General features: G+C 46.1%; 1 protein-coding gene across 2 annotated transcripts in view; it reads left to right on the top strand.

Annotated features, from left to right (window-relative positions):
* CD58 (CD58 molecule) overlaps positions 1-14,986 on the top strand; it is a 40,990-nt gene that overhangs the window by 4,406 nt on the left and 21,598 nt on the right. For both annotated transcript variants that reach the window (XM_045478791.1, XM_045478790.1), the window contains exon 2: positions 13,430-13,726. In XM_045478791.1, the coding sequence (XP_045334747.1) occupies positions 13,430-13,726 (297 nt within the window). The remainder of the gene's footprint in view (positions 1-13,429; positions 13,727-14,986) is intronic.

Here is a 14,986-nt window from a genome sequence, read left to right as displayed (position 1 = left end):
AAGAGCTTTTTCATTTTATTTTTTTAGTATAAGTATAGACTCCTGGATATTTTTTTAAGATGGCATTCTTGTTATTATCTATTTTGATGCCCAGTGACCCAGAATTTGGCAGATGGGAACCTCTGTGTACCTCAGTGTTCTTTGCCATGTTTCCATCAGTTTTTGAGCATCTCCTACTTTCTGAGACGAAAAGATGTTCTGGACTCATTTTGTACCTTTTCGGCCTCTGCTTGTAATCAGTAGATTCTCTTGTTCCTCTGAGTGGGAGACGGAATTTAGAAATCAGTATTTTTGGGGTGCTAGGTGTCCTGAAGGCTAATGGAGTCATGGTTTCTAGGCTCTATCCGTTCTCAGAACTAGGGAAATAGGGTTTTCACGAAGTTATGAGTTTATCCTTTTACCACGAAGCCTAATGTAACCATTTGGTTCATCGTTTCCTCCTTTCCCTATTTGTACCTCCTTTTGCCACAGTGAGAACTCTGTTCCTTATAGAATCAGTATATTTTCCTAATATACATTAAACACAAAATAGTTTCCTAATTGCTATACCAGTACCACTACCAAGCACAAACTTTATTAAATACAGTTCAAGGTTTATTTATAGTTCTCTTTATTCTTCCATATAGCCCACTGAATATGTACAGAAAACTGTATTTTAAAGTTATTTTTTCCTTCTGTGTGGTTATGCTATCAACTCAGTATATAGTTGAATTAATTTTTTTAAACTTAAAAAAAAAATTATTTATTTATTTCGAGAGAGAGTGATTGAGCATGAGCGAGGGAGGGGCAGAGAGAGAGGGAGAGAGAATCCCAAGCAGGCTCCCTACTGTCAGTGCAGAGCCCGATGTGGGCTAGTCAGATCATGACCTGAGCCAAAATCAAGAGCCAAATGCTCCACTGACTGAGTCACCCAGCTGCCCCAATTTGTTTTGTTTCTATTCAATTTTAGGGTTCCCCTCCCTTGATTTAATTTTTATTTTTTTTCAACGTTTATTTATTTTTGGGACAGAGAGAGACAGAGCATGAACGGGGGAGGGGCAGAGAGAGAGGGAGACACAGAATCGGAAACAGGCTCCAGGCTCTGAGCCATCAGCCCAGAGCCCCACGCGGGGCTCGAACTCACGGACGGCGAGATCGTGACCTGGCTGAAGTCGGACGCTTAACCGACTGCGCCACCCAGGCGCCCCGATTTAATTTTTAAATACGTAAAATGTTAACATGGTTCCAATCAAACCATGTAAAAAGATAAGCTCAGAGAAATCCTATTCCCACCTTCTCCAGCTGTTATAGCAGATACTGTGTTTCTGTTTTACCTTTCTTGTTTCTTTTTATAGATACAGATATGCAACCATGGTACTACTTTATGTATTCTTCCGCTCCTTATTTTTGTCTCTTAACCATATGTCTGGATAATCTTTCCATATCAGTTCACAGAGATCATTCTTATTGTCTTTTTATAGTTGTATAGTACTCCATGGGCTGAATGTGTGATATTTCATTCAGCCACTCTACTTTCTAGTGGTTACTGTTTTATACGGTGTAGTCAGGGGAGGGTCTCCTTAATTGTTCGGGGGAGTGGTATTCCAGGCAGGGGGGCTGGCAGCAAAAACCCTGAGATAAGCTTCAGGCATTTAAGGAACTTCAAGGAGACCACTGTACGAGAAAGTAGTAGGAAATGAACTTGTAAACATAATCAGGGCAAAGTCCTGGAGATGGTTTTATGGGCCCCGTTAAAGGCTGTGACTTTTTTTACTCCCAGCAAAATAGGAAGTTTTAGAGGATTTTGGACAGGAGCGAAATTACAATGGTGGAGTGTTTCCATGAATTGCTCTGGCTGCTGCGTGGAGAACAATCTATAGAGGGGCAAAGGAGAAGCCGGGAAACCAGTTGGGGAGGCTGTAGGAACAGTGCTGGTAAGAAATGATTGCAAGAGAAGGGGACTGAATGGGAGATAGGGGGATGTGTTTGGAAGGTAGAGCCAGCGGGATTCGGTGCTGGGTTGCATCATCAGGGTAACACATGGACAGGGCCTTGGTAGTGCTGGGCAGGTAGCAAAGCTCAGTAAGAACCTGCTGTCTTAGTTGTTTTTTGTGGGGTTTGTTTTGTTTTGTTTTGTTTTTTTCTTTTAGCAGAACCTGCCTTATTCTGCTGCTGTGGACATTTTATGGTTCCTTTATCTTGCCAGCCATCTCCCCAGCTCGAGTTTCTTTCCTTGTATAGGAACCAAGTTGTAAACTGCTTCTTTAAAAGTTCCTTTCATTGATGTATTTTCATGTTGTTTTTAACAACAGTGGCAAATCTGGACATTAGATGCTACCGGTTTGTCAAGCATGTCTCCATTTTAAGTTATAAAGTTATCTCGCATTATTATGTGAGACTTCTTCATGTTTTTTGCCGCAATCAAGGTTCAAAGAGTCTGTGTGTTCTTACTTAGGAAGAAGACAATTTGAGTGAAAGTAACGCTGTGTATTCCTGCGGGAAAACGGGGCCCATTGTGGTAATAGTAGCTGTCACGGATTGAGTAGGTGCTCTGCGCCAGGTTCTGTGCTTAGCAGTTTTAGACTTTTGTTTTCATTGAACTGTCACACCAGGTTTTTTTGTTTGTTTGTTTGTTTGTTTGTTTTAGGTAGAGACTGTTAAAGAGGAGAACAAAGGTTAGGTAGGTTAAGTACTTTGACCAAGTTCACACAGGCAAGGAGTGAGCGCGTGCCAGAATCCAGGTCCATTTGACTCAAAATCCATGCCTTCCCAACACAAGATTAGATGAGCGACACTTATGAAAACATGAAGAGCATACATAATCTCTGTCTCCCTCTCTTTCTCTTTTATTTTTTTAGTAATCTCTACAGCCAGCACGGGGCTCAAACTCAGTGATCCTGAGATCAAGAGTCGCACACTCTCGCACTGAGCCAGCCAGGCAGCCCCATAGATGATCTCTTATATGTGACGTGTACACATTGTCCGCTGTAATTTTGCCAAGGCCTGTGAAATTATATAGGACGGCACAGTTACCAATCACGGAAGATTGCTTTCAATGTCACCATCTACAAAGGGGGCTTGGGGAAACCTCCTTTGGGATTGTAGAATTCAGAATGGGGATTTATTTACGTGTTTATTAACATTTTGTTGTAGTTATACTCTGTCTATACACCCACACTTCACTCCCAAGTACTTTTGCATAGTATTAATAATATAGTATTTGTGAAAATTAACAATAATCTTATGATATCACCTAACTTCTGCCCTTATTCAGATTTCCCTAATTGTCACAAGAATGTCTTTTTTAAAAAAAACCAGGATCTCCTCAACTTGCACTTGTGACTAAGTTTTTGGTTTAATTTTGATGGGCCTCTGAGAAATTTTGAAAGACCGTTGGAACCACCTTTTAAGAATGAGATCTAAGAATGTGTCTCATCGCCTCTTGAGCACTCTGACTTTTCTGGAATAAAAACGGGCTTTCAGGGTAGGTTTTGGTTTCTCTGCTTGAAAGCAGAAAGTTTGCCTGCGTCCACGAGTGCTCATTTGCATGACTTTTCCATCTTCTGATTTCCTCTCACGTTTCTTAAGTGCAGAAAGCTTTTTCAAGCTTTTACAGGAGGCTATAGCCTCTTAGATTCTGCAGTTGCAAATCAAACCATCCGTCTCAGGACTAAAGTGAAACCAGGATACTACTTTCCATTTGCTCGGACAAGTTGAGGTCTGAATACGAAGCATAAGATAGCGAGACCAACCTCAGGAAAGTGCTGGAAAATATTTTAGTAGTTCTTTGGAGATAGCTTTGAGTGCCGGCCACCAGCCTCAAAGGAAAATATCTTCCAATTACTTTACGGGCACAGGATCTTCTCCTTTGACTTCTTTCTTCCTTCTTCTTCTTCTTCTTCTTTTTTTTTTTTTTTTTTTTTTGTCCTTTTTCTTTTTTTTAAATCTCTTGCCCTTGTGCCCTTTGGTCTTTTCCTTCTCAGCTGCTGCTCGTGCCTGTGGGGCTCCAATGAAAACCAGTAGAAGTAAGAGACCTCTTGCCCAGAGTCCCTGAAATAAGTTCATGTCTGCTCTCTGCCCCCAGCTGGGAACACCTAATTCTAAGGTCTACCCTTTGTGACCTTGAGATACCTCTTCTGTCAACCAGGTATCCATCTGAGGAAGCTAAATTGTTTTGATAGACTTGTTCTCAGGCCCATTTTGGGTCCTAATGGCCTTCACTTCCTTTTCGTAGTGTTCCCCAAAATGTCTGTTGTGACTAGTGTCTGAATTTCCACCCGGCTCACTGCTGTGTAGTTTCATGAACATTTTCCCCCTGTAACAGTTAAGAACTAGGGAAAAAAATGATGTGTTACATACACATTCAGAAAATAATGAGAAAATCAGATTCATAAGAAACTAATCATAAGTGAGTTTTTCAACTATGAACTGAATAACTGGAAAATAGTAGGGATGATAAAGAAATTCCTAACGAAATGATCAATAGTGTGTAGAACTACCTTGAATCAGACTTTGGAGAATAAGTTTTAAGAGACTCTTAAAGAGAGTCTTAAATAGCTCTAGTGAAAACCTTATTCCCCAGAGCATGCTGTAGTTTTGAGATGCCTCCTCTAACAAGAACGTGTGGCTTTTGAGGATGGTGAGCTCACAGATGTGGCTTTTGAGCAAGACGGTACATGGGTTATCTTGGAAGGACAGGCTGGGTTCAGTTAGAAACACGATACAAAGCAGATGAAATTGATTTCGATGATATGTTTTCTGTCACCTAATACAGCCACGATGTTTTCATTTCCACATGTAGTCAACATCAAGAATATTACCGAGGGATTTTACATTCCCTTTTTCGTATTAAGCTTTCAGTGTCTGATGAGCATTTTGCGCTCACAACACGTCTCATTCCGGACAAACCACATTTTGTGGGCTCTTGAGCCGTGTGTGGGTGGTGGTTACGGAGGCACGTTGTACAGACTGAGAGGGAAATGAGACGGTGTTGAAGTGTAAGAACGGAATATAATGGGCCATATTCTAGCATGACAGAAGAGAGGAAAACTCAAAAGGAAACTGATTTAATTGGTTCCAACATCTAAATTCCAGGTGAGCTCACCCAGGAGGCAAAGAGTAGCTTGACCACTGAAAGCACCCGTGAGGCGAGTTCTGGGCGGGGGGGGGCATGGGGGGGTGTTCTGAGCCTGGGGGGGATTATTGCCTGCTGAGATTCAGGTGGCTGCTGTTTCAGGCTGAAATACAGGAGACAGGGAAGCAGGGTGGTGCAGCCGAGAGCAGTGGGTTCCTGTCTTTAGCAGTCATGGCCCCACAATCCCCTGACCGGGTCTGGAGGAGGTTGGAATTGTGGCCAACAGTGCAGGCTTTGGAGCTGGCTGCCCTTGTCCGGACACCAACCCTGTCCTGGGCCAGCTGAGAGACCTGGGCCAGCTCCTAAACCTCTCTGAGTCCTAGTTTCCTAGTTTCCTCATCTGTCGCCGGGTGGCTCCCATTTTTGGCATGTTCTTCCCCATACTCTCAAGCTCATACCCTCACTTTTTCCTGGGCTGAGCTGGCCTAGGGTTCATTTGGATCGGATTTATGAAGAGCTGGGTTAAAGAAACAAGCTGCATTGCACTTCCTTCAGTAAAAAAAAAAGACTCCATTTCTTCTTTATTATCTCCATACCCGGTGAGCAGATTTCCTACCCCAAAACAGGGACTAATATGAGGACTGATTAATATGAGAATACCTGGGGACCTAATAGGACAGATTATTTGATATTAGACATGTTAGGAGAGTGGCCTCTCCTCTGTATCATCAGTGGGTATGTGTGGAGAGACTCTTTCTCTCCCAAAATGCCACCACCTTCATACTCCAGGTGGATGTCAGCTGAGAGTGTGCTGTGACGCAGTGGAGAAATGCTGTGGTCACAAGCCCCCGTCTGGACAAGAGACTCATCTGCTCACTAGGGTTCAGAATACTCCAACCCCTGCTGTCGTCACGCTTAAATGAGTCTTTAACTGAAACACCGTTATAATGTCGAACATACGGGGGGAAATACTAAGGCTTAAATAATAGGGTACTGAAACTTTTAGGGGATTTTTTTTCCGTCCAGTGAACTTTTAACTGCTAAAATCTGCAGGCCATTCTTAAAAATATTTCAGAGAGAAATATTTTATTTTTAAAAAAAAATTTTTTTAATGTTTATTTATTTTTGAGAGAGGCAGAGACAGAATGTCAGTGGGTTAGGGGCAGAGAGAGAGGGGGACACAGAAGCGGAAGCAGGCTCCAGGCTCTGAGCTGTCAGCACAGAGCCCGATGTGGGGCTCGAACTCACGATCATGACCTGAGCTGAAGTCAGACGCTCAACTGACTAAGCCACCCAGGCACCCCTAATTTTAAAATCGCATTGTTCAATTCTAAGGAAAAAAAAAAAAAAACAAGAAAAACCTTCCTTCCAGATCCCGGGAGGGTGGGCAGCTCCTTTCTAAGAAATGGCATCAGTGAACACCTTGCTTCTCCTTAAACCTCAGACGGGCTATTACTTTTGATTAGGAGCTGACATCCTGCATGGGTACAAGCGGATCTGGTACAGTAGGAGGTGTAGCCTAGTTAAGCTGGAAGGGGAAGCAGGGGACAAAGGGGACCATCCCCAAAGGAACAGCAGTGGGGGAGAGATGGGAGTGGGAATCCAGCACTCCCCCCACCCCTCGCCCCCCCCCCACCCCCAGTCTGGCTGTGGGGCTGGTGGTAGGTGTCAGGGGAAGGGGACTGTTTTGCCTGCACACGAGGGGTCCCAGGCCACTTACTCTTCAGCTCCAGCTAAATGTCTCCACTTCTCTTTGCTGAGTTCACGATTCATCAACCAGATTCCACAGCAGCTTGGGGATTTGCAAAGCTCAGGGTTTGAGGTAACTGCCAACTTCTGCGGTTTTTGTCAGGAAGCCCCGCCTTTTGGACTACAGTTAGGCTGTATTCAGATAAGTGAAGGCACTCAACAAACATTTATGGAGTGTCCTCCCTGTGCCAGACCACGCGGATACGACAAAGACCAAGGATGACACTGTCTTTGTCCTCAGAGGGTTAGCCTGGCTGGGGATACCCTTGAACTCAGCTTGGAATTAGTTGCCAGCTTTTACGAATGAGAAGTTTTCCATGAAATCTGAATGTGCAGCATTTTTTGGAAAAGCAGAAGTTCTGCAAATTCTATGTGCCCACGTGGGTGGGAGCTGAGGAGTCAGTCCCCAGAGGAGCACGTGCTCACCAGCGCCCCCTCTGTCTGTGGGCTGCATTGTTGGTCTCTGCCAGCGTTTCGTCTGCCAGTTCTCCCAGGCTCCTTGGTGGCTCCTGTGGTTTGGCTCGTTCCCTTCGTAACGTCTTTGTTTGCCCCTCGTTGTTTCCTTCCCTGCTCTTTCCTTGCTCTGCTCGCCCTACGTTCGAGCCACTCCTGTCCCCACCCCGTGTATGACTTACCAGTGCACACAAAGGCCTTCGTTTCTCATGGTCTTTCATTGTGAAGCCCTGTCCCGTGTCCCTTTGTCACATCTGAAGTTGTTTACAAACGATACCGCCACCATCACAAAACCCAGGTTTTGAATTTGGGTCCCCCTGTCGCATTTTGGAGGTTTGGGTTTATCACTTTCTTGTTCAATCAGACCTTCTCAGTTTCCTCATGTATGTGAGGTCGGGGGTGGTGGGGGCCACAGACTCCTGTTCTGTCAGGACCCCTGGGGCCCTGACATTCAGTGATTCGGGGGCCAGCGAGCTTGGTGCCTCACCCGCACGTCTCAGAGACGCACTTGTGGCTCAGCCAGAGCAGCTCGAGCCTCTCGTTCCCAACCTCTGCCGTCCAACTGCATCGTAGAAACTGCAGCCACAGGAATCCTGTCTCATGTCACGGCTTTGGTAGCCACATGCCACATAGCCCTGGTAAGAAACAGTGCTTAAGAGCATTCTGGAGCCAGTTTCCCCACCACACTAGCTACTCACTCAATCTTCATGTGCCTCAGTTTCCTCCTCTGCACAATAGGGTCAGAGATAACGCCTGCCTAACATGGCTCTTCAGAGGACTCACCGGGTACGTACTCGTAGAGCTCTTGCAACAGTGCCTCGCAGACAGCAAGCACTATCTACGTGAGTGGTTAAATAAGCCAAAAGGAGCAGTCAGTCTCAATCCCAGAACCCAAGTAACAACACGCAGAGGAATCTGTGGCCAGGAGTGGGGATCCTTCTGCCTTCGCTCAATAGTCATGGTGGCCATGTTTTCTAAGTCAAAAATCAGGGCACTTCATTTTTGCAAAATATTCGGGTTCCACTCCTGACTTCAAGCCATATAAGAAGAATTATCGGGGCGCCTGGGTGGCGCAGTCGGTTAGGCGTCCGACTTCAGCCAGGTCACGATCTCGCGGTCCGTGAGTTCGAGCCCCGCATCAGGCTCTGGGCTGATGGCTCAGAGCCTGGAGCCTGTTTCCAATTCTGTGTCTCCCTCTCTCTCTGCCCCTCCCTCGTTCATGCTCTGTCTCTCTCTGTCCCAAAAATGAATAAACGTTGAAAAAAAAATTAAAAAAAAAAAAAGAAGAATTATCAAAATTGGGAGCAGTGATGATGTTTTGTGAGGACGCTGCAACAAAATATTTGGAGTCGGAGCTGTTTTTAAATATATGATCCCTCTATCTATAGGCATTGAGGTACTCTCATATCTTTAAAAGATCTTTCAGTACTCTTCAATACAAATTAAAAAAATTCTGGCTAGCATGGAATATCTGTTCAGGCAATCGCTGATACATGTTTTCTCTCCCCCCGCCTCTCTCTCTCATTTGAAATGATGAAAGCTCACACTAGGTGAAATGATGAAAGGTCTCGCACAGCCAGGATCACGTACAACAAAGGACTTGATGTGGCTTGGCTCGCTGAAAGGGAAAGAGGGAAGCCCTGTTGAAAGCCTACTTCATTCATTTCAGCTATTGTTTAAAAACCCTCCATCTTTTTTTTTTTATGTTTATTTATTTTGAGAGAGATAGAGACAGTGTGGGGGAGGGGCAGAGAGAGAATCCCAAGTGGGCTCCGTGCTGTCAGCACAGAGCCTGACGCAGGGCTCGAGCTCACAAAACTCAGATCATGACCTGAGCCCAAACCAAGAGAATGCCACTTAACCGACTGAGCCACCCAGGCATCCCTGAAGACTCTCGATCTTATTCAAACCTCAAAACGATCCTTTGTGGTAGGCATTCTGATTTACATTTTACAGCCGAGGAAGCCTAGTTTGGGAGGCTTTTGAGAGTTCAGCTGGGGCCCATCTGGCTGAGAGTCTGGTACTTACCGTTCTGCCCTCTGGCATGGTAAGTTGGTGTCCCTGTGGTCCCTCTTTTGACCACTCAGTTATCCACAAAGCAACCCGCTCACTGCTGACTCCTTTCCTTTGCTGCTATTTGAGTGCAAATTCATTCATTCATTCATTCATTCATTCATTCATTCATTCATTCAGGGTGTGTGACCTTTGAGAAATAACTCCTATTCTTTTTTCATTGGCAATTGTCCTATCGGCAACTTATCTCTCCTGTTTAGTCTCGGAAGTGCGATGGAAAAGACTTTGCTGTGGGACTAGAATGCTAGACAGTAACCACTACAAATGTGATGAGTCCCAAGTCTGTATCGCCTCCTGTGAGCCCCAGACCTGTGTGCCCAGCAGCCTACTGGACATTGCTACACAGTGTCTGAGACTGAAAGCACAATCTTCCCACCCAAAGCTGGCCCTCCTCCATGTCCCCTGTCTTAGGGAACGACACCACCACCCACCTTGGGGAAAGATTATAATACAGATAACAAAAAGTTTATAACCTACAAGGAACTCGTAAACTTTGATGAAAAAAAGACAACCCAACGGGAGAAAATGGCAAAGGATGTGAAAAGACAGTTTTCAGAAAAGGAGATCCAAATAATGCAAAAGCGGAAAAGATGCCTAAATTTCTAGAGGGCAGGAAAATGCAAATTCAGATAACAGTGAAATATCGCTTTATGTCTGATAATTAAATGTGCAAAAAAAAAAAAATCACGGGATGCTTGCTGAGCACAAGGAAAAGGTATCTCAGGTGTTACTGATGGAAATGTGACAAGCAGAAGCCAGCAGCGTGGGAGCTCCTATTAACATAAAAAATGTGTTTGCCCTTTGATTCATTCCCACTCCTGGCACACTCTGCCATAGATATGAGACCACAAATACACAAGAACTTGTACAGAGGAATCATTATTACAATTACTGCAATAGAAGAGGCTACGGAGAGAAGGTGTGTTCAGCAGTGATGGATAGCTGGTTTATTGTGGTTCGTTCGTACCCTGGCATAATAGGAAGCCACTAAAAGGAGGAAAGTCTTGCCACACCAGTGGATTTGGTGGGACTTTTATGAAGTATTCTTGATTGGAAGGGCAAAATGCTGAGACGTGTGCATAAGACCATTTTTTTTAAACCATGGCAGATTCTTTATGTGTGTGTATGTGTGTGTGTGTATGTATATATCACATAGAACGCATATATACATATATATGTGTATATATACACACATACGCATACACACACACATATATATACATATATGTGTATATATATACACATATATGTATATATGCGTTCTATGTGATATATCTTTATCTCTATTTGATGATATGAGCAGGTAGAAGAATAGCAAAGGATATATTCAGAGTTGTTAACATAGTTTACAGGACTGAGGGTGGTTATAGGGATTGGGGGATAGGGTAAGACCTCCAAGCCACACACCCAGGCCAGAGAAGAAGACTGTGCTAAGTAGATATATCATTGCTCTGCATCTGTATAAAATTGTATCTATGTGTCTATTATATACTTTGTTATTGAACACATTAAAATAATTTTTTTTTCAACGTTTATTTTTATTTTTGGGACAGAGAGAGACAGAGCATGAACGGGGGAGGGGCAGAGAGAGAGGGAGACACAGAATCGGAAACAGGCTCCAGGCTCCGAGCCATCAGCCCAGAGCCCGACGCGGGGCTCGAACTCACGGACCGCGAGATCGTGACCTGGCTGAAGTCGGACGCTTAACCGACTGCGCCACCCAGGCGCCCCTAAAATAATTTTTTAATGTTTATTTTGGAGAGAGAGAGAGAGAAAAAAAATAGGGCGGGGGAGGGGCAGAGAGAGAGAATCCGAAACAGGCTCCAGGCCCCGAGCTGTCAACACAGAGCGCGACGCGGGGCTCGAACACTGACGTGCCTCTCGGAGCCTGGTTGTTCACCTGCGTGACGTGGTCGCTGCAAAGTGTGTGACGAGCGGTAAAAAGGGACACGAGGGTACGTGAACACACCACATGCAGCGAGTAGGCATTTGGTGACATTTTCCTTCGTTTTGCTTGGTGCCCTGTCACTTCACCTGTGAAATGGGGGTAATTCAACTAAATAATTTTGCAAGTTTCTTCCAGCCCCAAACTGAATTTGTCGGAACTGGTCTCCCCCCTCCCCCCACCTCCCCCCACCGTGCTTCTCGCCAGTCTCACTCCATCCCTGACTTCTTTCTTCCTCCTGTTCTCAAGCCCAGGACACATCGCCTGCCCCTGGGAAGACAGCAGCCATCCGTCTTTCTGCAGCCAAGCTTCCTCTCATACCCCTTCTCTTCACCCACCACCCTACCCACTCCCATTCACTCACTCACTCACTCACTCACTCACTCACTCACTCACAAGACACCTGGAGCCTCCACTGGTGGCTGTGGATAGATCCTCACTCCTCGAATCCTTCTCCCTCTCATCCACCTTCCCATGTGCTCTAGTCAAGTGCAAGAGAGAGGGTGTGATCAGCAAAGCATTGAGGGCTGCTGGTGTATTTCTGTGGGCAGCCTCCCTTAATTAAGGGAGGCAGGTTCCAAAAATCCTCACAATTGGCAAATGGGAGAGATTTCCTTCGTATTTGAAATCACTGAACACGTTGCCTACAACTGGTCTGTCTTGATTTTTCCCATGCTCTTTCAATTACCATGCTTGCTACTAGGCAAACACTTCAATCAAGTTTTAATTTATCTTTAATGCCTTTCCCTTAACAGCTGTTCTTCTCTCTTAACAAGAAAGTCAGGTCTGGAACCAGATGCATTTAAACCCATTTTGGGGTATCAAAAATATTCCAGTCCAGTGGTGGTAGTAAATATCGAACAATTGGATTGGCGTGGAGTAGGCAGGAGTGTCTGTTTGAAACGTTAGTTTCTGTGCTGTAAATACTCCCACCATGTGGATTTCAAGCTGTCAGCCAGGCTTGGCTGAATGGGGTCCGGCAGAGATGCTAACAGTTGGAGCCAGCTCCCCCACACCACCGAACCTATTCCCGTGCTCTTATTCTGCGTCTTGCCCCCTGACTTGCTTCTCAGTCATTGTTTCTGACCTCAGCTAATAGCCGCAAGTCAGTCAGCCAAGAAGGATGCCTGACCAACACCGTTAAGTCCCCCCTCTCCCTCACCCCCCACCACTTCACTAATCCCTGTTGCGCTCTCTCCCACGGGGCTCTGGAATCTGCCCTTTTGTCCATCCCCCCCCCCCCCCCCCGCCCACACCCTGGTCTGGTCCGTCCAGTCCTCCACCTTCTCGGTGCTCCAGCACTGACCTTGATTCTGGTTTCCCTGCCTCCGTGCCTGTCCCCAGTAACCACTCTCCACTCTGCTGGCAGGGCCAGTCTGCCGAAACTTAAATTATATCGTGCCAGTCTTATGTTTAAAGCCTTCCTGCGGCTTTCCCTTGCCATTAGGATAAATCCCAAACCCTTAGCGTGTCTTATCTGACACCCCCAGTAGCCCATGAATGGGCACTGTCACCTGGGCCTGCCTGCCTCTCCAGCCTCATTCCCCACCCGTGACTCACTTGCTCTCTTTGTCTAGCCGTTGGGAGCTGCTTTTATTTCCTCAAACACACCAAGCTCCTTCTTGACTCAAGGCCTGTCTTTTTGGAGGCACTGCTTCCTCTGTCAGAATGATTACCTCTCCTCCCCCAGCCCTCAGCCGGCACCTCTTGTCCCTCAGGGATGCCCCCAGTGCGGTGTTACTGTGACTTCCTGGGGAAGGCCCTCGACGAGGTGGCTCCCATGTCTGCTTTGTCTTCTCCACACTGTGGGACTTCTTGAGGGCCTAGAGTGACACCTGTGTGGTCAGCTGTCACGTTCACAGCCTTGCCCACAGTACCTGGCATGGGTTTGGTGCCCCACCAGAATTGAATACAGTTCTTGCATTTATGCGAGCCCCAGTCCTCCCCTTAAAAGAGTAAGCTTCACATGGTCAAGCATGTTCTACTCGCTCTATTTTCTGTCAGTGGTTTATCAAGTTAGCACAGCAAGTAGCTGATGGATAATTTTTACTGCTAAATTTAACTTTTTTTCTCCCCAGAGAGCATCTTGGAAGATGGCTTTCTATTTTCAATAAAGTCGTGTTGTTTTTCCTAACCAATTTCTTTTTCCCTCCTAGACTTCATCAGCTGTGTTCCCCAGCCGATATACGGAACTGTAAACATGAGCGTAACTTTGTACACATCAGGCTCTATACCCATTAAAGAGATAATGTGGAAAAAAAAAAAAGATAAAGTCGTAGAATGGGATGAAGAACTCTTAAAGCCCAGAGCTTACCCACCGTTTGTAGATAGGGTTCATCTGGACATCACATCAGGAAACCTTACCATCTTCAATCTAACATCATCGGATGAAGAGGACTATGAAGTCGAACTTTCAAGCATTACCGATACCAAGTTCACCCTTTACGTGATTGGTGAGCATTCGATAAGTTGGTTTGTTTTACACGGCAAATTGCCAACTATTTTAAGAGACTAACACAAATGAATGGTTTATGAGGAATAAAAGGATTAGGTCTCTTGGGCTGTCAGGGTTTTCCTCTCCACCTGGCACACAGGGGCCAGTTTCAGTCCCCTTGTCATCCTCTGAGCGAGGAGGGGATGTGACCGAGGTGGAGAGAGCAGCCCCAGCTGGGTGGGGCTGCTGGCCTCAGCATCACTTGTCTTACTAGGAATATTCTGGAAAGGGATGGAGTGGCAGTCATGAGCTCAGAACTCTTTGAGCCCCTTTGATAGATGACGCTCTGTTTCCACCCGCACCCCACCCCAGGAGGTGGATTTTTTTTTTTTCCCTCTCCTATATCACTTTACACTGGAACTGGAGAGAGGGTATAGGTTCCTCCGTGCTGCTTGCTGATGCTTCTGGGTTCTTCTCCTTCCTTGTTGTCATCAACTGTAAGGCCCATGGGTACATCCCAATGGTTTTGGGTCATTCGAATGCCTGGCTGCCTTTTGCTGTTTCTGATGTTCCTGCTGTCATTAATTCTTAGTGATTATAATATTAAATATGTAATTCTAGTATCCTGGCTTCCGAGTCCCTGATCTCTCCCGTGATGATCTTGTCCTCCCTCCTACCACCCCGCCCATGGATAGAGCCTAGACGTTGTCACCACCACTCATTCTAAGCCCTCCGCTGTGACACGCCAGGTGTCCCACTGCCATGTGAAGCTCCTTTCTCCGCTCAACTCTGCCTTTCCTTCACTTCGTGTGACCCCCGTCCTCCTGAGGCCGCCCAGGCATGCTCGCTCACTGGAAGGCCTGCCTAGCTTCCTTGCTCCTTTTTAAGCAGGTCGGACTCATATGGCCTGTCCAGCCAGTCTCAAACCAGTCTCATCTCATCCATCTCACACACTGTGGCCACAGAGAAACCCATCGCCCTGCAGGGCCCCACACTGTACATTTCTGGTCACTCGCCTCAGTCAAGTCCAACGTCCCCTCTCCTCAAGCCTCGAACACCTCCCTTCTCCGGACCCAGTCCTCAGCTGATGGCTTTGCTTCTTGTTTCACTGTGGAAGAGAAGCCCTCAGAGGAGAATTTCCCCAGGACGTCACCCTCAGCCCTTCTGCCTACCTGCCCTTGAGCCTGCTGTCTCTCCCTGGTCACAGGACCAAGCCCTCCACTGTGCCCCGAGGCCCGCCTCCTGTCACTGCGCTCAGGGACATCTGCTCTGCTCCTGC

The sequence above is a fragment of the Leopardus geoffroyi genome, chromosome C1, assembly GCF_018350155.1.
Source record: "Leopardus geoffroyi isolate Oge1 chromosome C1, O.geoffroyi_Oge1_pat1.0, whole genome shotgun sequence".
In the NCBI taxonomy this organism is placed as follows: Eukaryota; Metazoa; Chordata; class Mammalia; order Carnivora; family Felidae; genus Leopardus; species Leopardus geoffroyi.
Note: the sequence above shows the minus strand (reverse complement) of the source record. Positions and strands in the feature narration are given on the sequence as shown.